Raw genomic sequence first — 24,412 nt, 5'->3', positions numbered from 1 at the left:
ATCATTTCTACATTAAATACGTATTTAAGAGCTCGTCTCTTGGAATTTTGCCTCACTGGATACAGTAAATTTAGCTGTGACGGTCCCACCTGATGACGGAGACTTGTGTTGCCTCCGAAACGTCGTGATTTATTATTTTATTTCTATTATTATTTATATTATTTTTATTATTTATTTTTACCTACGTGACTTTACCGAAAAAACCTACGAGTATGTTACTCATTCTTCATAACACGTAAATGATGTATTTGCGGTTAATAAGGGTCATTGCCAGAAACGTTGTCTAACATGTGTTTTTTTGCCCGTGTGTATGTTTAACTTCTTTCGCACCGTACGCAACCAACCGTGCTGATGGGATAAGTGTGTTCAGTTGTGTTGCTAGTTATGCTTGTGCACCGCTGCCAACGCGGCATCGCCAAATAACGACTGTGATGTCTTAGCGTCGAGTTCAACTCGGACGCATATCTAGCACTGATGGAGCATCCATGCCGAAAGAGCAGGGCTCTTCGTGGCAAGGCGCGTGGGCCACTGGAGGCCCCTGACATTCGGCCCACGAAAATACACAACTTGTGAAAACACCATCTCATCATCATCATCATCATCGTGCTGCTGTCAAACACCAGTAGTTTCGAATGTGTGGCGGCCCTCGCACCGATGATGTCTTGTCGGTGAAAGTGGCCCGCACTTTCTTGGCCCTCACACTACCACAAGCAGTTGGCAATTGACCGGCACTCGTGGAAGGACAGCCCGACTCTGCTGATGAGAGGATGCATGTCGAAACCCCCAGCAGAGTGTTTGCTTGTGCTGTTGAACCAATGCTGCTGAGATGATGCACTCCCAGAAGGAAAGCCGTGTGGTCTGATGGGAATTTGTAACCAGAATATTTGTATTGTGTTTGTGTGGAGGGAAAGATATGAGTATTTTTTTATCATCGCGTACTTATTTTGTATTTTTGTACGTATTCACTTGCTGCCTGTATACTTCGACATGTGTTGCTTGTCGCCTCCTGGTGCTCACTGTGCAGGTAATCCCCATGCACATGTGGCTGGCCTGCCTCCGTCTCTCACGCCTTCCCGTTCCCTTCGGCTCTCTCAAGACGCGGTCGCTTTGGATTCGGAATATTGAATGTGTGCGCAGGCTGCTCGCGACTAACAGGGATGCGTGGTGCGGGACACAGCCGGGGTGCCAACTGCTGCGCCACCGCTCTGTACCGCATAAAACGGGGCGAATTCCTGAATCCCCCCCCCCCCCCCAAAAAAAAAACCCCAATAGACCCAGTGGTCAACTGGACATCTGTAAAAAAATTGCTTTATAGCTCCTCGGATTCCTCCAGATTGATTATTCTCATAATTTCAACCGTGATGATGGTTACAAACTGAGTAATCATTTGAAAGATGTGATTAACCATGCAAAAAAGATTTAACTACACTTATTTGGCCAATCTTATTTGACAGACAACTATTACAGGTTTACAATGTTCAGTTGTTTTCTCCTTTTCACAGGTTGAGTCACAAACCGTACCTCTCCATAACAAAGGCTCACCCTCTTAAGCCTCACCTTACCATATGAATAAAAAGTGTGCTGTACTTGGCCCTTCCCCCCTCTCCAACCATTATATAAACGGAGTGGTAGCTCCTGCAATATCTCATTTACTTGATACAGCTGTCGTGGCTGTGACGGTTCCACCTGAAGACGGAAGCTTGTGTTGCCTCCGAAACGTCGTGATTTTTATTTTATTTTACTTTTATTAATTTTTATGTTTTACCTACGTGACTTTACCGAAAAAACCCAAGAATATGGGTAAGCCACAGCTAAGCTACGATTGGATGGCTGCATGTGGTGAGATCAAGTGCGGCTACTCCCACTTTTTCCTAAGACCTCTGACCAGCTTGTAAAAGTAGGCCAAATACTATCTATAGGGCAGTTCTCTAGAGCTCCTTCTATCGGAGGCCATTCTGTCAACAGGGGCACGAGCAGGCAATTGCAGGGCTGAGCCTTTACCTTTTCTTGAAACCAGGAATTGAACCGAGGTGTTAGGCCGTGTGGCTGGTGAGTGAGAGTCCGTGGGAGATTGGCAGAAGCGCTGTGTGGTTTCCAGCTCAAATGAACATCGAGGCATTGGTGCTCACCCTTCGTTTGCAGGGCAGCAGAGCCACTGGTGGATATTCCACATTCCCGTGGCAAGGGCAAGTATATCCAATGGACAGCCACCGATAACTTCAGCACAACGTGCTACTCATTTCATTATTTCATTGCCCTCGCAGTCAGAGGGATGATGGGCTGAGTCAGCCCCAGAGGTCGCAAACGGGTTTTGATTCCTTACCGTACCCGTACCCGGCCGCACCAGGGTCGCAAACGGCTACCCGTACCCGGCCGGGTACGGGTAGCCGGGTATCGGGTAGGGTACGGGTATCGGGTACCCGGTTGCGACCTCTGGTCAGCCCCCACCTACCCCCCTCTCCCCCCAACTTCCGCCTCCAGGGGTGGAGTTCGCTTCATGGGCATAGCGAGGAGCCGCTCGGCCGCTGGCGCCGTGATGAATTCGTGGTTGCAGGAGAGGCCGGGTGCTGCACTGACGACAGTGACAGCGCCCCTCGACAGATGACGACACGGCAGGTGCCCTGTCTGGAGTCAGGGGTGAGCCGTCGCCGTTGTGCTGGGGACTACCCAGGGTGCAGAGACATCTCTGCACTAAGTCGGGGCCTGTGGGGATACCGGGGAGCAGCAAGGAGATCCAGAGAGACAGAGAGAGAGACAGAGTGATGAGAAGGACACGGGGAGATGGACAGATAGATACCAACATCAAGAGACATTTGAACACACAGAGATACATAGAGACACAGACACAAAGAGGCAGAGAGCCATTGGCCCAGAGACACTGGACTCTTGGACAGACGATCTATATATAATGTAACAATGTTCTGCTTCATAAACTACAAAATTTATGAAGCCAGAACTTTAGAATGTAGGCCACCAACGAATGTTGGGACGAAAATGAGATTTTTTTATTGACTTATTTTTGATCGAAGCCAATGGAACGACGACTGAGGATAAGAGGTACAATCCAAATAGGAAGTCAGCTTTGCAATAACTCAATTTTCCAACAATTTTTTCCCTTTTCTTTAAAATATAGCACACTTTTTGAAACAAATGTATTAAACTTTTTGATTTTTGAAGCAGGGCCACTTATACGAATCTTCCGTGAATTTTGGGAGGCAGATGAAGCCAGAAAGTGAAATCGGATTTTCAATAACTCAATTTGTTTTGTTCGGTGCTCTGAACCAAGTGAGAATATTAGTAATACTAATATAATACTGCTACTACGACTCTGCTTCCAGTCGACTGTGATGCACAGGTCCATGAGTAGCAAGCGAGAAATGCGCACTGTCATTTACTGATATAATTCATAATAAATTAATTGATCTCAATGTTGAAAAAAAATAACCAGTGTAAATGTTTCAATTTGGATTACAGAGTACATTAACATGCCCTCCCCCCATGTGAACACGTGACCAGTATTACACTGCTCGCCATTCGCTTCACAACAGTAGACATGAGAGATCCAGAGACGTCATTCTCAAGAGGTATGCCATTGTGTGCCAGCGTCGTCATCAACATTTGCCAAATCCAAATCCAAATAAATAAACATCGTAAATGTACTTAGTTTGGATTACACATAGCAGCGACAGAGCCCCTGTAACGTGAACACTTGGTGAGACCTCTTGTTGAGGAGTCTTGAGACTCGGTGAGACTTGGTGAGGAGTCTTGGTGAGGAGTGTTGGTGAGACCTCTTGGTGAGACCTCTTGGTGAGGAGTCTTGGTGAGGAGTCTTGGTGAGGAGTCTTGAGACTTTTCTGCGTAAAAAAGCATCATAATAAATAGAATAACATCGGCTGTGAAATCTTACTTGCTAAACATAGCTGCTTGCGTGCATATATATTCATTCCCGTATTGCCATATTTACATGCAGAGCCGTCGTGTTATGGCGTGTGTGTGAGTGTGTGTGAGTGAGTGTGTGTGAGAGTGTGTGTGTGAGTGTGTGTGAGCGAGTGCGCCACACCTATTACCATCATTAGAGGAAAAAACGGTGATCCAATCTCCGACCCCCAGGAACAGGTTTGCAGATTTGCTGAGCATTTCTGTGAAGTCCTGGGGGAGGGAAAATCTCTCAGCCAGGAAAACATCATGGCACAAAGTGGGGATAACCCTGCTGAGGCTGCGGTGCCTCAAATATTGGAAGAGGTCACCCCCTGTGAGTGGCTGGCTGAGGTACCGGCTGTTGAGGAAGTACTGAGGGCGATCCGGAGTCTGAGACCAGGGAAGGCACCGGGCAGAGATGATCTCCCAGGCGAAATGCTGAGGGAGGGTGGCGTTTGTGCACAGACTGCCCTATATGACATCATAACAACAGTCTGGACCACTGGACGGGTTCCGCAGGACTGGAAGGATGCCCTGGTGGTCCCCCTCTTTAAGAAGGGGGACCGTACCGACTGTAACAACTACAGGGGCATCTCACTCCTCAGTGTGCCGGGTAAGGTCCTGGCAAGGATTATTCAACATCGCCTTGCTAGGCATGCTGAGGAGAGGCTTGCGGAGCCCCAATGTGGTTTCAGGAAAGGGCGGTCCTGCACAGATGCCATATTTTCTGTCCGTCTGCTACAGCAGAGGTGTAGGGAATTCCAAAAAGACCTACATCTCTGCTTTATTGACCTGGTCAAGGCCTATGATACCATCAGTAGGACTGGGCTCTGGGTTGTTCTTCGTGCTTTCGGAGTCCCTGACCCTCTGCTCACGATCATTAAGGACCTTCATGATGGTGAGCGGGCCCGGGTAAAACTACGTGGCCGGGAGTCGGAACCTTTCCCTGTACACCTTGGGGTGCGACAGGGATGTCCTCTGGCTCCCACATTATTTAACATCTATTTCGACTGCGTAGTTCGTGAAGCCTTCAATAGCTGTACCGGGGGAATTACCATTTGGTACAGATATAATGGGAGGCTGATCGACGCCCGGGTGCGATCAAGGGATGGCTCCCTATTGGTCAACCACGTTATGTATGCCGATGATTTGGTAATAGCTGCTCATTCATAAGAGGAGTTGGAGACGCTGCTGCTGAGACTGGAGTGTGCTACTAAGAGGTGGGGCCTTACCATCAGCCCCACCAAAACTAAGCACCTGCCTGGGTATTTTGTACCATCGGGCACTCCGCCCCCACAACTCCCAATCGGTGATGGGGCAGTTGTGGAGAGAGTAGAGAGTTTCCCATACCTGGGCAGTGTGCTCATGACCGGCTCCAGTTTATCAGCAGAGGTCTCACTCCGAATCAGTCGAGCGGCAATATCTTTTCATCGGTTGCGTAACGCTGTGTGGAAGCTACCTGGTCTGTCGCTCCGCACGAAGCTTCAGGTCTTCTCGGCCACGGTCATTCCCTCCCTTCTCTATGCTTGCGAAACGTGGACCCCCCTAGTGGAGCATCTTCGCCGGTTGGAAACATTTAGGCTGGCCTGCCTACGATCCATCCTGGGTTTAACCAGGCTGGATTGTGTGAGGAGCTCACAAGTCCTTGAAAGATCTGGGCAAAGTCCCATCAGTGAGCTCCTCCGGCAGGCAAGGCTGCGTTGGCTGGGTCATGTAGCCCGCATGCCCAGCCACCGCATGCCTAAACAGCTTTTGTTCGGCCGGATCGAGGGGGCTAAACGGGCGCGGCACGGGCTAGAGAAGAGATGGAGTGATGTGGTACAGGAGGACGTGGAGCTGAGTGGACTTGCCGATGACTGGTACCAGCGGTGTCAAGATCGGCCTCAGTGGAGGAGGCTCGTGAAGGACGCTACTGGGCAGTTGGAGGCAGTCGCCCTCCAACAACAACGGAGGGCGGAGGAGCGACGCTCACAACAACGAGCGGAGCGCCGGGTGGCTAAAGCACAGCAAGTTGGCACAGTAGGGGGCACAGGTGGTGCATCAGCCAGTCATCTCGGTCATCTCGGTCAGTCGACCCGTGGCACCTGGGTCTGCCCCGTGACCTCCTGCCAGCGGGCGTTCGACACTTCACGTGGCCTCAAGGTGCACATGGCCTGGCACAAGCGTCGTGGTGACGTCACCGCCACTTAGTGGCGAATGGCGGTTGTTGTTGTTGTTGTTGTGAGCGAGTGTGCGTGGGAGTGTGCGAGTGTGTGAGTGAGTGTGTGAGTTTGCGAGTGTGCGATTGTATGAGCAAGTTAGTGAGTGTGCGAGTGTGTGTGTGAGTGTGCGAGTGTGTGTGTGAGTGTGCGAGTGTGTGAGTGAGTGTGTGTACGAGTGAGTGTGTGAGTGTGCGAGTGTGCGAGTGAGTGTGCGAGGTGGGAGTGTGCGAGTGTGCGAGTGAATGTGTGAGTGTGGGAGTGTGTGTGCGAGTGTGGGAGTGAGTGTGCGTGCGTGCGAGCGAGTGTGGGAGTGTGCGAGTGTGTGAGTGTGTGTGTGAGTGTGCGAGTGTGTGAGTGTGTGTGAGGGTGCGAGTGTGTGAGTGTGCGAGTGAGTGTACGAGGTGGGAGTGTGCGAGTGTGAGAGTGTGAGAGTGTGTGAGTGTGCGAGTGTGTGAGTGTGCGAGGGAGTGTGCGAGTGTGCAAGTGAATGTGTGTGCGAGTGAGTGTGCGAGGTGGGAGTGTGCGAGTGTGCGAGTAAGTGTGTGAGTGTGGGAGTGTGTGCGAGTGTGGGAGTGAGTGTGCGTGCGTGCGAGCGAGTGTGGGAGTGTGCGAGTGTGCGAGTAAGTGTGTGAGTGTGGGAGTGTGTGTGCGAGTGTGGGAGTGAGTGTGCGAGTGTGTGAGTGTGTGAGTGCGAGCGAGTGTGTGAGTGTGCGAGGTGGGAGTGTGCGAGCGTGCGAGTGTGTGAGTGAGTGTGTGTACGAGTGAGTGTGTGAGTGTGCGAGTGTGTGAGTGCGAGTGAGTGTGTGAGTGTGCGTGTGCAAGTCGTGATTTCTAAAAGGCAATAATTCCCAGAACGCCCTGCACGAACCCTCACCCCTCGCTGTGCTTAAATTGTCTCGACAATTAACAGCGACGGTTAGCGGATCAATCGACCCACCCCCCACCACGCTAACCAGTATATCATCACAATCAGCCATGGGCGATCCACTCGTGGATGAAAGCCCCCCCCTCCGACTACCACCCCCCCCCCTTCCAAAGCCGTCGCCATCTCTCTCCTGCGATGCGAGAAATCCTCCGAGCACCTTTGCCTGGACTCGCGAACTCATTCCATAGCTCCGTCTCCTCGGCGGACGTGCTCTCAAATTGCCTCTCATTCCTCTACCGCCGTCGTGTTTGACCACCGGGGGCCTCTCACCCCCTACGAGGCGAGCGGCTGTCCACGCTTCGTCGCCACGCGCCCCCCGTGTATGCAGCTCCCCCCCCCCCCCCCCGTCAATACCATCAAACGCACGTCGAGTGTTCTCTATCGCTATCGCCGATCTGTGAATGCTTTTGTCAGACAAAAAATGAGAACAAGACAGTAGCTATTGGGGAAGAGCCGCATGACATTCGGACGGATATCTTCTTTTTCTTAGACCCATCGATCCAGACGGAGAGAGATTCTGACCCCGACCCGAGAGGCAACATCATCGCGCCTCTTCCTTCACCACCCTCCCCTCCCAGGATTCACATTAAACCCCCCCCCCCACCAGCCGGCTCGCCACCCCCTCTCTCTGTAGGACTTGAGAAGTTGGGTTGGGGGGGACACACACGTGCCTCTGCTGTGTGTGATGCGGCGAGTGGGGGGAGCGGTGGCGCAGTGGTTAGCGCACCGCGCTACAAACCCGGCGAGGAGAGGCAACGGAAACATTTTTGTTGTCGAGATGCGTGGAGAACGACGACCCCATCGCCCACGCGCACGGCCCTCGCTGCGAGCGAGTGCGATACTTCAGGGGCATCGACTCGCGCAAAGTAGACGCGATCGACGACGCCAGATCGACTGTGTCGTGACCGCCGCCCCTCTCCCACCAGTGTGTCCCCCACTAGGGGATGCGAAATGCCGCATCGAAATCGTTTGAGCCGAGAGCTTGCGAAGAAGAAGAAAGCGGAGTTCAATGTGGGAGATGTTTTGGGGAATGTGTGTAACATGTGCCAGTTGTTTACACGCCTACACAGGTTCCGTTGTGTGGAGTTGTTCCCACAACGTTTGAAAAACGTGAAGTGTCCATTGGAACTGCTCCGCGTTGCGCGCACGAGTTCGATGCAAGTTGGATTTGCGGTGCGTCTCTGCACGCAACCTGCCGGTGTTGTGGTTTGTATTCTCTCCCCGTGTTCTGAGTGGGGTTTCCTCCGGGGTCTCTGGGTTCCTCCCATAGCAAACCCCCCACCGCCACTTAAAGATCGCAACGCTGAAGAATTGCTTGCAAATGACTCAATTGGAGTGTTGCGCATCGCAGCAACGTCGCCTAACTACTGCGACAAAACGTGGCAGGACCCAAATGACAAAAAAAAACCAGCGTGATGATAATGATATTCGTGATAATGATAATAATAGTGAAAATACCGAAAATGATAACAGTGATAATGATGATAACAGTGATAATGATGATAATGGTAACGACATCTGAAGACGCTGGACCAGACACGGGAACCGCTCGAGTGGCTCGCAGTCGGAGTGTTGCGAGTCCGACTCCAGGTTGGGGGGGGGGGTTCAGCCCATCATCATCATCATCCCACTGGGGTCGACAAAATGCGAACTGCTTTGTTGAGAAGTTAGCAGTTTTTGTCCGATGGACCGTCTCGCCCCCGCCATGGGAATGTGGAATATCCACCATTGCCCGAAACATCGCCAATCACATGTATATATTTTTTTCAATTAAAGACTGGTGTGTTTAGGTTTTTTTCTGGTGTTTGCACAACACCACTGCCAACGCAACAGCAGCAGCAGCATCACAGAGTGATTCGGAATCCTCCTCTGCGCCGTGTGGGGGAAGGGAGGGGAGACGGGTGGGGGGTGGGGGCAAGTAATGGGGGGTGGGGCGGAGAAAAGTTTGCTTTGATGGCCAAATTGTTCTCTGCAGGCTCCCCCCCCCCCCGGGCATTTCACGTCTCGGTGTGGATTGACCGTGGCCAGAACACGCGTGACTGATTTCGTGAAGTGGCTTTCCAAATCCGTCCCGTGACAATTACCGAATACCCCCCCGCGTCCTACCCAGGCCGCCAGGGCGCTTCCGCAAACAAAAGCGGGCGATCAACCTTCCCCCCCCCCCCGCCCCCCCGTCATTCCACTGCCTCTTGTCGGTTCAACGACGACGGGGCTTATCACCGTCAATTGTCTCGCGTCAATCATCACGTCCCGGCATCAGTCGTCGAGCGCCTGCCCACCACCATCATCATCAACAACAACAACAATCATCAGACGTCGTTACCCATCATGCCGGGACTGTCACCCGCTGTTCTCATTCGCGTGTGCGTGAGGGATTGGCGCGTTTCATGCGGTTAAATTGTTTTTTTTTACTACCACCAGAAGATAAAAATAAAACTGTCAACAACGGAGGGGGGTGAATTGTAAACGTACCCCGATTAGAATGACTGATAAATGGCCGCTTGTATGAAATGGATTAATCTCATGATTAACTGGAATTTGAAATGAATAACTACGTACAGAGACTGCCTGTCTCCCACCTTTAATTAGAATAAACTCCATTCGCTCGGTGTCAACAGCACTGCGTGACCAAGCTTCAGGCCATGGCCCTTATTCGGAGCGCATCAAATGAAGAAGCACATAAAATTTGCCATGAATAAGGACCATTTTCCCGAAACGTCGCGAATCAAAGGTGTTGTTTTAAAGACCACAGGCAGCGTAATTCACGAATGTGAATTTTATTATTCCCCACAAACTTTGCTTTTGTGACCAGGACAGTGATATTTTTAAATGTACCTATTTTCCAGAACATTCCAGATAGATTCAGTGCTGAGTAAACTTGAAGTAACTTCTAGAACATTATATAACTTTCCAGTAATATAAATAGTGGTATAAATACAGGGGCCTTAAGCCCACCAGTTCAGTTTAGTTCCAGCTGCCTAAGTGGATACACATCTGCATTTTACTGAGATGGCATCAAGACGCTGCAAGCATCCGGCAGACGCATTTTGCTCTGTCTGCGGTCAATTTATCAAGACAAGAGTGAAAAGTAGTCTGTGGAAGCATCTGCTAAGATGTGGGAGGCCTACAAGTCATATTTCGGCATGCCTGTCGGCCAGTAAGGAGAAAGCGGCTTGGAACAGCTTTGTCGCAGTGGTTCGTGGCTTCCTGGGCGATCACAAGGTCGAAAACTACGTGGAGCTAGTTGAGACTCTGGTGAAAAACTACGGCACAATGGGCTGGAGGATGTCCCTCAAAGTCTATATTCTTGATGCTCATCTTGATAAATTCAAGGAGAACATGGGAGCGTATTCGAAGGAGCAAGGCGAGGCCTTCCACCAGGATATACTGGACTTTGAACGCCGCTACCAAGGACACTATAACGAGAACATGATGGGAGACTACATTTGGGGGCTGATTCGTTAAAGTGATTTACAGCATAATCGTAAATCTCGAAAAACTACTAACTTCTAAATATTTTGTAGCAATTTTTGTATTAATTTAGTATGAATACATGTTAATTTTGATTCATATGTTGTTTTTTCTGACTTTATATGAACGAAAATATACAAATTCGCCCGTTTTCTCATAGAATATAGGCAAATGTCAAAAAATCACTGTCCTGGTCACAAAAGCAAAGTTTGTGGGGAATAATAATAGCCATTTTCTGTACTTTTTAGGCGTAAGCAATTAGGAAATAACACTACCCAGGAACAAAAATTGTGTTACATCGTGTAATTGGTGGTAAGGGAGGCACAGGTGCAGCCCTGCAGTTTCTCGCTCACGCCACTGCTGTCAGAGGAGGCCTCCACTCGAGGGAGCTCTGGACAGCCCCCTGTGGAGGGGATCTTGGCCTACTCTTCTACGCTGGCCCGACGTCTGTTTAAGAAGTGGGAATAGAGCCACACGGTACCCCACCGCGAGGCGAACTGCCCCATCGAATGACGGTGGTGTAGACATGGCTGAAGAGGCTGAGTGGGAATTTAACAACATCGGCAACCATTGCATTCAGCTGCCGCGCCGGGAAATTGAGTCTGGATGGCAAGTCCAGTGCGCCAACCATTACAACCACTGTGGCATAAATAATACAACAATAACAACAACGATGATGATGATAATCATCATCATTGTTGTAATATTCTCCACATCTGAACTAAATCTTTGGCCGCGTTAATTAATGACAGTTAATTAAAAAAATAATGCTTAACTTCAAGTGGACTTCTAAACTTCCCACGATGTCATTTTCAAGTGAGGGCCACTGTGTAGGTCACCGTGTAGGCCACTGTGTAGGCCACTGTGTAGACCACCGTGTAGGCCACTGTGTAGGCCACCGTGTAGGCCACTGTATAGGCCACTGTGTAGACCACCGTGTAGGTCACTGTGAAGGCCATTGCGCTGGCGTCACGGTCAACATTTGCCAAATTTTAAAAAGATTACACCGCACAAATTATGACTTTGGAATCTACATCGTGATCGTCGCCACCCCCACGCCCCCCATCCCACCATCCCTCCTGTGAAAACTAGGCAGGTTCCTCCTGAAAAGGAGTCGCGAGACTTGGTGTTGAAGGCTGTCCTGGTCAAACGAGGAAGTGGAATTCTTAACAAAATTCCAGAGTGGAAAAAATGCGTGGGATGATTCATCCTCTCCCGCCTTCCCCACCTCCCCTCCTCCCCCTCTCCCAGCCCCTCCACCCCCTCCCCTCCTCCCCCTCTCCCAGCCCCTCCACCCCCTCCCCTCCTCCCCCACCGGAATTAATTTGTCGCAATACAGCAGGGGAGTGATTTGATTCAAAGTTTCATTCTCCTCGTCTCATTCTTTGCCATCCTCTTCATATCATCACGCATACAACACGCATTGTATCCTGCATCTAATTTGCTCTGACCATGTTCTGGTTTGCTCATCAACCAGCGTGTACCACCGTCATCGTCGACATCGGCGGCCACGCTCTATCCACTGCTGCAGAGATAGAGGATCCTTGCCTACAAAAACAGCAAGCCGGTCACCAGCATTTGGTTTGGGCCAACCCGACTCTGCTGATGAGAAACTGAATGTCGGAACCGGCCCATAGTGTTGAACCAATGCCGCTGAAACGATGGGACGTGTCATTATTATTATTTTAATCATGTGTAGTTCTAGGTGTGTGGAGGAGGCGTATTGTTTATTTAATCCACCGATGGATGAAGGCTGCCCTATGACGTCGCCAAGCCTCTCAGCAGCCCGGGGTAGCTCTCTCCTCTGCAGCCACTTCCCATTCGCTTTGGTAAACACGAATTCTCGATGTCTCTATAAATATAAATGAGTTTATTTTTGGGGGGGGGGGGGGGGGTCAATTGCCCACATCCACTCCTCACGATCTGCCACTGGTTCATATAACATCTGAAATCTATTTGCTATGGAAAAGTGCTATTGCCCGAAACGTCACTTATTCTACTCATAATATTTTTCTCTCTCCTTTCAAAACGTGGTGTTATTGACACGGAACGCAAATCATTTTCTTATCAATTGTGATTGTGCCCCACTGCTCACACAGCAGCAGCAACACCAAATAATCTGCTGTGAAGAAGGAGCATTGCCGAAAGATTGCCTAGCGTCTTGTAAGTTATAGCGTTCTTAACAAAGCTCCACTCTCCTGCCTCTCTCCCGTTCAACTCCCGCCCCCCATCCCCACCGAGCAGTGGATGTAGACGTGTCGGTGAGCCTCCTGGTTGTGATCGTCAGCTTCTGCGCCATCGCTCTGCTGCTCGTGTCGCTCTTCGTCTCGTGGAAGCTCTGCTGGCTGCCCTGGCGGCACAAGCTCAAGGCGGCGGCGGCGCCGGCGGCGGCGGCGCACGCCAAGCAGCGCGAGCACGCGGCGAGCCGAGAGAACGGCCGGGCCAGGGACGCGCTCTCCTGCAGGGACAACAACCCCGGCGGCAGAGGTGCGTTCGTCATGTCTCTCTCGCGTCCACGTCGGTTCAGTTGGCGTCACGCGCCGGGGCGGCTTCTTCCTCGGCACGTGCGGCGAAACGTCGGCACACCGCCACGACCCCGGGGTCATCGTGGCGAGCCGCAGCGCAACCCTCGAGAAAGCACGTGGTGGGAATTAATCGAGTGATCTGGTGACGGTGATGCTGCTGCTGCTGCTGCTGCGTTGGCAGTGTTGCACAAGCACTGTCAACGCATGAGTCAATAACAATAATGTAGACTTAAAATGAATATATACACACGTATTTTAATGATGGACGTTTCGGGCAATGGCCCTTTTACATAGCAGTTCAGAATATTTATCCGAGAAGAATTTGATAAGCTATGAAGCTCTTTTTCACAGATGTCCAGCAGTTCAGGAGAGACTCCAGATAGATCGAGTGGATGATAACAGTTGCACTCTCTCTCTCTGTGCTATATTTATTCAACAGTTTAACTTGTGAGGCCACCCAGCGTTGTTAAGTTTCCCGTGAGAGTGTAGATGCGAGCGTGTTGACTGTGGGGGTTGACTGTGGGGTTTGACTATGGGGGTTGTCACACGATGGTGGCCGTGGTGGTGGTGGTGGTGGGGGTAGATGGGGCTGGCAAGGATGCGGTGGGAGCGGTGGCATCGACTCCTCGGCTCCAGCACGCGGCCTCGTCCGTGCCCTCGCCAGCCACCTCCACCTCCATCGGTACTCACCCCTCATCACCCACTCGGCATTACAAAGACAAAGGTCCCCCACCCCTCCCACCCTGTAGCCTTAACCGACTCTTGGGGCAAGAGCTGTTAGCGAGTCGCAGCGCCCACAAAGGCTGGCACGGCACACGACGAAGTGGGTGGGCACCACCACGCCCAGCCGCCTTTGTCTCCCCTGTGGCGCTGTTTGCCACATCGCACCAGGTCATCAATTGAGGCTGAGTCGACCAAGGGCAGGCCCAGAACCGGTTCAGATAATCGTCACTTGTGTTGACGGTGGGCAGGAATTGAACTCGGCTAACCAGGTTGGTAGTGCAGAGCGCGAACCGCTACACTACCGCTCACCACAACGCTCACCCTCACCACGCTGGAGCCAGGACCACCCATCAACCCTCTGGCACTCCTTCGTATGGAGAGAGAGAGACCTCCTCTTCCGCCAACAGTGACGTGAAGGAGTAATTGCGGGGCTGCGCCTATACATGTTTTGTTTTTAATAAACGGAGTGCAGCACTGAACTGTGACTGATGCCACTGGGACGATCGGTGTGGATTGAGAGAGCGTAGCGAGCGTGGGGGCAGGCAGGGGGTGCATTGCCCCCTCCCCCCGTGGCCAAAGCTACGAGTTGGGGCCCCCTTGACAGCTACCACGAGATATGTTTTCAACAAAAAAACAAAAACTTATTTTGCGAAGACGGAGCGCCCCTACGGTGTTAAATGTTCGAGACAGTGAACTTAACGACGACGTGGTTAGGCAAGGGGAGCCGCGATAAATAATAGCCGAGGTGCGACCGCGCAAGTCAAATCAAATACAGGGGCCCCATCTGACCGATTGTCGCATCCCCTGAGCCGACGATGTAGTTAATACACCACTGGCGTGAAGTCTGTAGTCGCATTTGTCCCGTCCCACACGATGCCAATGAATCCACCGGCCCCAGCTCCCTTCACGATCCACGCGTTAGGCTGAAACTGCATTGCCCATGCATTGTGCACCGATGATTATGATGTCAGTGAAAGATCATGGCCATGATGATAGTCATAATGCTAGTGATAACTCATCATTAGCCATGATCTGTCAACTTCTGGATGAAGCCCTTCTCAAACTCTCACCATTAATCATGATGTGACATGATGATGGACATTGATGACATACCAATAATTGTAACAATCACCATCAACGCCATCAACCTCATCAACACCATTATCACCACGATCACTACCATAATCATAACCACCAAACATTATCACCACTACTATACACCCCTACCGACACCAACACTACCACCATCACCACCAACTCACCCATGCCACCACCACCATCACTACCACTACCATCACCACCACGACCATATCCACCCCTACCGACACCATCACTGCGAATCACCACCTACCACCACTACCACTCATCACCATCACCAAGGTGCAGGCGAGCAGCCCTCGGCGCGGAACAAGCGGGTGGAGATCCTCAGCGGGAGTGGTGGCGGTGGTGGAACCGTGACGCGCATTGGTGAGCAGCAGGCAATCAAGATCAGCCACACGTCGCCCGACATCCCCGCCGACGTGCAGCGTGCCGGGCACGGCGCCGACAGTCGCTCTGACAGCGCCCGCATCCAGCGCCAGGTCACCGAGCCCACGTCCTCCTCCCGGTGAGCCACCACACCAGGCCACAGAGCCCACGTGCTCCTCCCAGTGAGCCACCGTGTCAGGTCACAGAGCCCACGTGCTCCTCCCGGTGAGCCACCACACCAGGCCACAGAGCCCACGTCCTCCTCCCGGTGAGCCACCACACCAGGCCACAGAGCCCACGTGCTCCTCCCAGTGAGCCACCACACCAGGTCACAGAGCCCACGTGCTCCTCCCAGTGAGCCACCACACCAGGTCACAGAGCCCACGTGCTCCTCCCAGTGAGCCATCACACCAGGCCACAGAGCCCACGTCCTCCTCCCGGTGAGCCACCACACCAGGCCACCGAGCCCACGTCCTCCTCCCAGTGAGCCACCACGCCAGGTCACAGAGCCCACGCACTCCTCCCAGTGAGCCACCGTGTCAGGTCACAGAGCCCACGTGCTCCTCCCAGTGAGCCACCACACCAGGTCACAGAGCCCACGTGCTCCTCCCAGTGAGCCACCACACCAGGCCACAGAGCCCACGTGCTCCTCCCAGTGAGCCACCACACCAGGTCACAGAGCCCACGTGCTCCTCCCAGTGAGCCACCACACCAGGCCACAGAGCCCACGTGCTCCTCCCAGTGAGCCACCACACCAGGCCACAGAGCCCACGTGCTCCTCCCAGTGAGCCACCACACCAGGCCACAGAGCCCACGTGCTCCTCCAAGTGAGCCACCACACCAGGCCACAGAGCCCACGCGCTCCTCCCAGTGAGCCACCGTGTCAGGCCACAGAGCCCAAGTGCTCCTCCCAGTGAGCCATCACACCAGGTCACAGAGCCCACGTGCTCTTCCCAGTGAGCCACCATGCCAGGTCACAGAGAGGACAATGTCGCGGATGCCAAGCGTGTCAAGGTGAGGTTCACTCTCCTTCTCACTCTCCCTCTCTCTCCTGCTGTCTCCCCGCAGCCACACGTCGTTCCGGCGGCAGCTGCCACGGCAGCTCAACCTGTCCCATCTGGAGGTGGTGGGCGCGCCGCCGAGCCCGGCGACGCGGCGGCCGTCCCCGCTGGACATCGGGCGCATCAAGCCCGAGCTCTACAAGCAGCGCTCCGTCGAGGGCGACGACGCCGACGGCGGCCGCGGGACGACGGCCGCCGACGACGGGCGAACGCTGGCGGGGAAGCTGAACTTCGCGCTGCAGTACGACTACGAGACGGAGCAGCTGCTCGTGAGGGTGTGCCGTGCCGCCGAGCTGCCCGCCAAGGACTTCTCGGGCACGTCGGATCCCTACGTGAAGATCTACCTGCTGCCCGACCGCAAGCGCAAGTACCAGACCAAGGTGCACCGCAAGACGCTCAACCCCGTGTTCGAAGAGACCTTCCAGTTCTTCGTGCCGTACGCGGAGCTGCCGGCGCGGCGCCTGCACTTCAGCGTCTACGACTTCGACCGCTTCTCGCGCCATGACACCATCGGCCAAGTGGTGGTGGACAACTTGTTCGAGGAGTCGGACCTGTCGCGAGAGACCTCGCTCTGGAGAGACATTGAGTGCGTCGCATCGGTAGGAGGCCCGCGGCGGCGCACGCGGCCGAGGAGGTGGTGATGGAGGACGCTCGCTCGCTCGCTCGCTGAGTTTGTGGTGGAGTTGAACGGAGGACGAGTGGTGGTGGTTTTGGTGATGGTGGAGAGGGGGTTGAGTGGGTGGTGGGGAGGGGGTGGCGTGTCGTTAATGTGTGTGTCTGTTCGTGTGTCTAAACTAAACTAATTCTTTTTTTACTTTTTAAACTAAACTCTGTATTTTACGATGTAAAGCCCACTGAGCTATATAGCTATTTTTGCAGAAGCGACCTGGCCACAAATCAGAGCTCAACGAGGTGGTTTATCATGTAGAAATGTATAACAGCCCCAAATACTCTAAATACATGTTTATAAATGTGGAGGGGTAAACCGGAGGACCCGGAAAAAAAATCCACGCAACCACAGGAAGAGCATGCAAACTCCAACAGAGTCGTGATTGAACCCACAACCTCCTGAATATCAGGCGAGGTAGTTACTATCTCGCCACCGTGGTGCCCTCTGCGTAGAGGGAGCCATCGACCTCAGTTCGATTCCTGCTCACAGGCGACCTCAATAACGGATCATCCGAACCGGTCCTGTACATCTCGTAGGTCAAATCGGCCTTAAAATAAGTACCTGGTGCGGTGTGTATACATGAGCACTGGGGAGACAAAGACGGCCGGCCGTGCGGGCGTGATCTTTGCCACCAACCACCTCGTGCGCTGTTCCGGCCTTCTCAGTTGCTGCTGTTGCTGCTCGCTGTCTGCACTTGCCCCAACAGTCCATTGAAGGCTACGCGGCGGGGGATCTTTGTGTCTGTGTGCTCGTGTGTGGTACTAGGAGAAGGATGACCTGGGGGAGTTGATGTTCTCGCTCTGCTACCTCCCCACCGCCGGGCGCCTCACGCTCACCGTCATCAAGGCTCGCAACCTCAAAGCCATGGACATCACGGGGGCCTCGGGTGAGCTCCCGCGCAGCGTCTGTTCCCCGGGGGAATGCTCTTTTTGCCACAAGGTGGTGGTGCGCTGCTCGCTGTCGGAGTTCCAAAAGGAATCTAAATATATATGTCTGCATTTAAAAAAAAAATATCTCGAAAAGACCTTCATCTGTATGTCTCAAAAACCTTCAAGGTACTTCCCGACAAGGTAGAAAGCTGAAATTTAGTACATAAATCTGAGATTTTTAATTTGAAGGCCCCCAAATCTCGATTTTCAGTGCCCCATAAACATGTTTGTGCCTGGTGTCATTCAAAAACCGTTCAAAATATAACATTGTGTTTTTTTAATATAGTGTTCAACAGCAAATACAATTAAATCGAGAACCATTGGTTCTATCTTTTATTGTTTTGAGATATTTCAGATTCAAGCGGTTTTGACGAAAAAAATACGCACTTGATAATGTTCATATCTGAATCATTTGAAAACGGTTAAAGATAGGAACTCCTATTATAGAGTACTACATACATTCCTGTTTGTTCTTTCTAATAAAAGAAAGAGCGTAATATTTAAATGAAGCAGTTTCAGATGGGGGTACGTCTTTAAAGATAAGAAGTTAAATAAAGTCGATAACAATTCGTTTTTTTGCGGAAAAATACAAATGTTTGGAGTAGTTGCTAGTGTCTGATCGTAGATACAAATTGTAAAAACTCATATCAGGTTAATAATTGTATTTATTGAAAACTTTTGCCCAGCAAAGAAAGGCTTTATGAACTAGTACACAATAAATGTCCTCAAATTCCATTACAAGTGTGCTCCAGGCAGAACTTAGACCCTCACTGACAGTCTTCCGGGTGGCTGGGGGGAGGGGGGGGGGGTGACCCGGAGTAGCCGTCACGTGGCTAGTGGAAGCCGGCACGCTGCTAGCGGTAGCCGTCACGTGGCTAGTGGTAGCCGTCACGTGGCTAGCGGTAGCCGTCACGTGGCTAGCGGTAGCCGTCACGTGGCTAGTGGTAGCCGTCACGCGGCTAGTGGTAGCCGGCACGCTGCTAGTGGTAGCCGTCACGTGGCTAGTGGTAGCCGGCACGCTGCTAGCGGTAGCCGCAGCCATAGCAAGAGATACACTTGCATGCGGTGTGCCGAGTGCAGAAATCTCTTCTGAGTTGCCGACGCGGAGAGACCCGGCTGATAATAATCCCCGGCTATGGATGCACTGTCACAAGACAGATAGCTGTTCATTAGGGGGCCTCGTAGAGTGGTCCATTGGGAATGGCCTGTGGAAGTAGATATCACAGATCTACTATGGGTTGTGTATTCGGGCTGTGGGTGGTCTGTAAGGGCTATACGTGATTTGTTCTGGCTATGCGTGTTGCATTAGTACTACGCGTGCAGCGTTCGTACTACGGGCGGTGTGTTCATGAATGACCCGACTTGTGGATGCAGCGCGCGCTACGCGAGGCGATGTGCGCGTGCAGTCCGTCTCACGCGTGGCTCATTACGATTGACACATCACGTTCCCGCCGCGCGTCGTTGCACACGCCACGTCGCTGTGGGCAGGCCCACGCACACACACGCCGGACTATTAGCGTACAGGGCTTTCTTCATTTTCTCTCTTCCTACCCAAAGGGGCGTTCTATCTCTCTGGCTCCGTCACCCACGTGTATCAACAATTCTTCTCGGGGGGGAGGGGGGAACGTGGGCTTGCGTACACGCACGCTCGCTTGCTCTCCCAATCGCTCGCTCCCCCACTCCCTCCACGCGCTGCGGCTTGCTGCTCACAATGAAAACCATTTGCGGCTCGGTCAAATGTCCCTCCTTGCAGGAAGAGGGGTAATTCACGTCGCCAATTTAATATTTATCGGTCAGAGTCCTTGTCCAAAGAGCGCGGGGAGGAGGGTCGCGGAGGTCGGCCGCTAGCGGAATGATTGTCATCACGCACAATGCCGCGACGCACCTCCATGTCACCGTCACCGCCGCCGATACCGCCCTGGCTATCGTCGTCGACGTCACGCGATGGCCACAGCTACGATAGAGCGACGTCAACACCATCAGCAACATCGCCACCAGCGCTGTCATCACGACCACCACCAACATCGGCACCAGCAGCACCACTCACTACCAGCACCACTACCATCATGATAACCATCACCAATGCAGTGATAACCACCATTATCACTGGAACCACTATCCCAAGATCTGCCATAACTACCACCACTGTCACCACACCACCAACAAAATGACTGCCATCACCACCTCCATCACCACAGTCACTCCTATCTCTATCACTACTCTGACCAAAAGCATTCACCACCACCACCACTGATTTCACCAATACCAAGGAAAAAGATCCCCTGTATAGCCTTAACAGACTGTTGGGGCAAGAGCCCCGGTGTGTAACATGAGTGGGTGGGTGGTGAGCACTACGCCCGGCCACCTTTGTCTCCCCGGTGCTGATATTTACACACTGTACCAGGTAAACATTTAAGGCTGAGTCGACCTAGTGGAGACTAGGTCGATATTCGTCACAGATGTTGGTGGCCGTCCGTGAGCGGGAAATCGAACTTGGGTCGCCAGTTTCGTGCAGCGCAGCGTGCTAACCGCTAAGCCACCGTGACCACCACCACCACCACTACCACCACTGCCACCACCACCGCTACCACCGCCACCACCACCACCGCTACCACCGCCACCACCGCCACAGTGCAATACTACCAGAAGCACTGTGCCAGCACCACCATCACAACGGCCACCACAACCACCGCCGCCACCACCACCGCCGCCACCACCTTGGTCGCTCTCTCACGGCCTCCGCCGCTGCCGCCGCTCAGACCCGTACGTGAAGGTGTCGCTGATGTGCGACGGGCGGAGGCTGAAGAAACGCAAGACGTCCACCAAGAAGAGCACCCTGAACCCCGTGTACAACGAGGCCATCGTGTTCGACGTTCCGCCCGAGAGCGTCGACCAAGTGTGCCTCCTCATCGCCGTGGTCGACTACGACCGGTGAGCTCGGGGTCCGCGCCGCCGCCGAGGCGATGGGACGCGGGGGCGGCTGCGTTTAGCTCGGGGGGGGGTGGGGGGTCGGCTACCTGCGGGTCCGGAGCCGCGAGCGACTCTTTGAGGACTGGCTTCGTGACGTCATTAATTGAGGAGCACCGTCTCGTAATTCACCACCGCAGTGCATCGCGGCTTTTGAATTGTTCGGTGTTTTTGTCGTTTTGTTTTACCGAATTTGAAACGAAATGTCCGCTCTTCTTATTGTGGTTGCCGACCCCTGGATTAGCTGCTGGGCTCTGCCGAGGAGCTGTAGCCGAGATGTTGGGACACGAGTTTCAGGGTGGGACACGAGATCCAGGGTGGGACACGAGTCGGCTGAGTATGAGAGACCGTTCAAGTAGATTTTGTGTCACCAGCTGAGACCGCGAGTGACCAGGATGAGTCTCGTTCGCGAGCGTCACTCCGGGTCACCGAATTGACTAAAGTCCAATCAAACGAATGTTAAGTTAAAACCAACCCTAACTGTGTCGCTTGGGAAATGGGCCATATTGCACGCATTGTAAATCGACGTGAGATATTGAATTCCCTGCAGCGCCAGTCGGCTCCTGGCAGGTTGTGCTTTTCACTTTAGACCGATCGCAGCCACAACCACAGCTCACCACCCACACTGGCACGAGCGCTGTCCAGGTGCCGGCGTTGTAGGAGCGGTTCGTAACCTGATCGTCGAAGTCCCGTGGTTAAAGTTCAGTTGCGGTGCGGATTGTCTTGTGAGCCCATTGTGTGTGGACTGATCGTGCCCCCCCCGCCCACTCCCACCCCCCACACTTCACCCCCTTCCCACGCGTGCCATTAGCGTGGGACACAACGAGGTGATCGGCGTGTGTCGCGTGGGTAACGACTCCCAGGGACTCGGCAGGGACCATTGGAACGAGATGCTGGCCTACCCGCGCAAACCCATCGCCCACTGGCACCTGCTGCAGGAGGTCAGGACACACGCACACGCATGCACGCGCACGTGTTCACACGGGCGCACGTGTACCAATGCACGCGAACACACACACACCCGCGCACGTGTTCCAATGCAGGTGTACACACACACACGCGCACGTGTAAACACGCACACTTACATTCACACGTGTACGTGCACACACTCGGGGTCATGATCAGGCAGTTCGCCAGCATTCATTCGAGCGAGCCTGATTGCTGCTGCTGCTGATGATGAGACGATGTGGTTCAAAGCTGGTTCGCGGGGGTGTTGCTTTTATTGAACCAATACTCCAGAAATTACGCGCACCCAAAAGGCCGCGCGGCTGATGGAATGCGCGAGGAATTTCTCGTGGAGAGACGGAGACGTGACAGAGACATTGTCCCCGCTTGTTTGTTTCGTGACCAACAGCCCATGGGTCGATCGGCGTGCATGGCAACACAAACAAGGCTCTACGCCGTGCCCGCGAATGGCGCGGCGGCTCTAAATGGGACGAATCTAAATGGGACGAATCGGAAAGTGGTGGTGTTTTTTTTTTAGATCAGCTTTGTCAATACTGCGAACGAATTATAACACAGCAACAATAATAATGATCTCAAACGCATCAGCTGACGTCTCACGCAGAGCGCGGCTCAGTGCCAAGGTGGGTCGGACGCAGGGTCAGGAGCTGTGACATCCGACTTTGCAGTCGGCGCTCACGTGACGCAGAAACAAAGTGACGCACTCATTAATTCGATGACTTGTGCACGCGCACGCCGAAACTTGTACACGCTGACACGTGTACTCGAGTACACACGTGTATGCACACACATATACGTCTGTACGCTCGCACACGTGTATGCACATGCACACACGTGTACGCACGTACGTGTACACGTGTACCAATAGACATGCACGCTGGAGGCGAAATGATGCCCAATTAATCGATTTCACGTTGATTATCGAGCTCACGATTCACGAATCAATTCAGCGAGAGAGGGCGTTCGTTGCTGTATACAAACGTGTCGTTTAACACCATTCCCTTGCAGCCAGTGTGGTTGGGAGGGGGGACTGGTGGGACCTGATGGTTTAATGGCACCTCCTACAAATTCTAGATGTGAAGTTTTCGTGACTGCAAGGATTCATACTCTTAGTTCTTTCGGTAAAGTCACGTAGGTAAAAAATGAAATTAAAATTAATAAAAAAAAATCACGACGTTTCGGAGGCAACGTCGTGATTTTATTGTTTTTATTTTTTCATTAATTTTAATTTCATTTTTTACCTACGTGACTTTACCGAAAGAACTAAGAGTTTGACCTCCTACAAAGACAGATGATATCCCCCCTGTAACCTTGGCATACTGTTGGGGTTATTAGCTGTCAGCGAGAACCTATGAAGGCCGGCACTCACTAGAGAGAGGTGGGTGGCCAGCACCACGACCGATCGCTTTTGTCTCCACAATAGCGATGTTTACTACGCACCGCACCAGGTGCACATTTGAGGCTGAGTAGACCTAGAGGAGGACCAGGCCCTGTTCTGATAATCGACGCTGGTGCTGGCCGTGAGCGGGAATCGAACTGGGGTCTCCAGGTTCGTAACGCAGCGCCCTAACCAGTGCACTACCGTACAGACATAGACAAATACAATGATCCCCCGTGTAGCCTTAACAGACTGTTGGGGCAAGTCCTGTTAGCGAGCACCCATGAAGGCTGGCACGGCACACTAGGGGGTTAATGGCCAGCACCACACCCGGCCCCCTTTGTCTGTGCAGTGGCGATGTTTACACACCGCACCAGGTTCTCATCGACATAGACACACAGACACAAAGACACACACACACACACACGTGCGCGCACATCAACCACACGACTGACCCCAAACACACACAAAAAGTTCGAAAAACATGAAACAAGAGCGGACAGCAGTGAGTGACTATTCTTTGAGGTTGTTCGCATGTCAACGTAGATTCGCGTGCAGGTGCCAATCATATCTCTCGCTGTGCTTCTAATGTTTCAGTGCGCAAGTCGGTTCTGCCACTGGGATATTTTGAAAGACTTTGGCTCAAATATTGGTGTGTATTCCGATAATACACTACTGTCTATATAAACCTTTCCCCTGCAGCAGACAGTTTTGGTTTCGGTGTGACTTTCCTCTATCCCTCTGTTTTAATGATAACAACGCAACAGTTTTTAATACAAAGTGTATTTCGCGTATATTTATTTTTTTATAAAGAGAGACAAAAAAGCAATTGTTGTTCGCCGTCTTAAGCCAGGGACAAGTGGTGCTCGTCCTGTGTGGAGTATTAACACGTGTCTCTGTGTCCCCTCCCTCCCTCCCCTCCCTCCTCTATGATTTATGTACTTTCATCTCACTCATTCTCCGTCTCGATTTGTCCAACCGATTGACGACGGGCCGGGTCCCGTTCAATGCCCCGGCCCCCACCGCTCTCATCCCCACTGCACCCCGCTCTTTTAATTTCATTGCGCGCGTGTGCGTGTGTGCACGTGTGTGTGTGCATGTGTGTGTGTGTCTCTCTCCCTACGTGCATATTCACGTGCACGTGTGTGTCGATCTCATGCATTTTTCGGGATGCTTAATGGGCGGGTCACTATCCATTACTTGTGGTACCCCAT

The 24,412-nt window shown here is 52.6% G+C and overlaps 1 protein-coding gene across 1 annotated transcript in view; it reads left to right on the top strand.

The window, feature by feature from the left end:
- Positions 1 to 24,079, top strand: part of LOC144723121 (synaptotagmin-9-like) — a 39,679-nt gene extending 15,600 nt beyond the window's left edge. Inside the window, 8 exon segments of the mRNA XM_078601710.1 lie at positions 12,760 to 13,002; positions 13,624 to 13,722; positions 15,144 to 15,369; positions 16,299 to 16,890; positions 17,727 to 17,847; positions 20,650 to 20,821; positions 21,669 to 21,798; positions 23,796 to 24,079. Of these exon segments, the coding sequence (XP_078457836.1) occupies positions 12,760 to 13,002; positions 13,624 to 13,722; positions 15,144 to 15,369; positions 16,299 to 16,890; positions 17,727 to 17,847; positions 20,650 to 20,821; positions 21,669 to 21,798; positions 23,796 to 23,885 (1,673 nt within the window). The 3' untranslated portion in view covers positions 23,886 to 24,079.
- Positions 24,080 to 24,412: the final 333 nt, after the last annotated feature.

This window comes from Lampetra planeri, chromosome 16 (assembly GCF_965212315.1).
Source record: "Lampetra planeri chromosome 16, kcLamPlan1.2.h2, whole genome shotgun sequence".
NCBI classification, from domain to species: Eukaryota; Metazoa; Chordata; class Hyperoartia; order Petromyzontiformes; family Petromyzontidae; genus Lampetra; species Lampetra planeri.
Note: the sequence above shows the minus strand (reverse complement) of the source record. Positions and strands in the feature narration are given on the sequence as shown.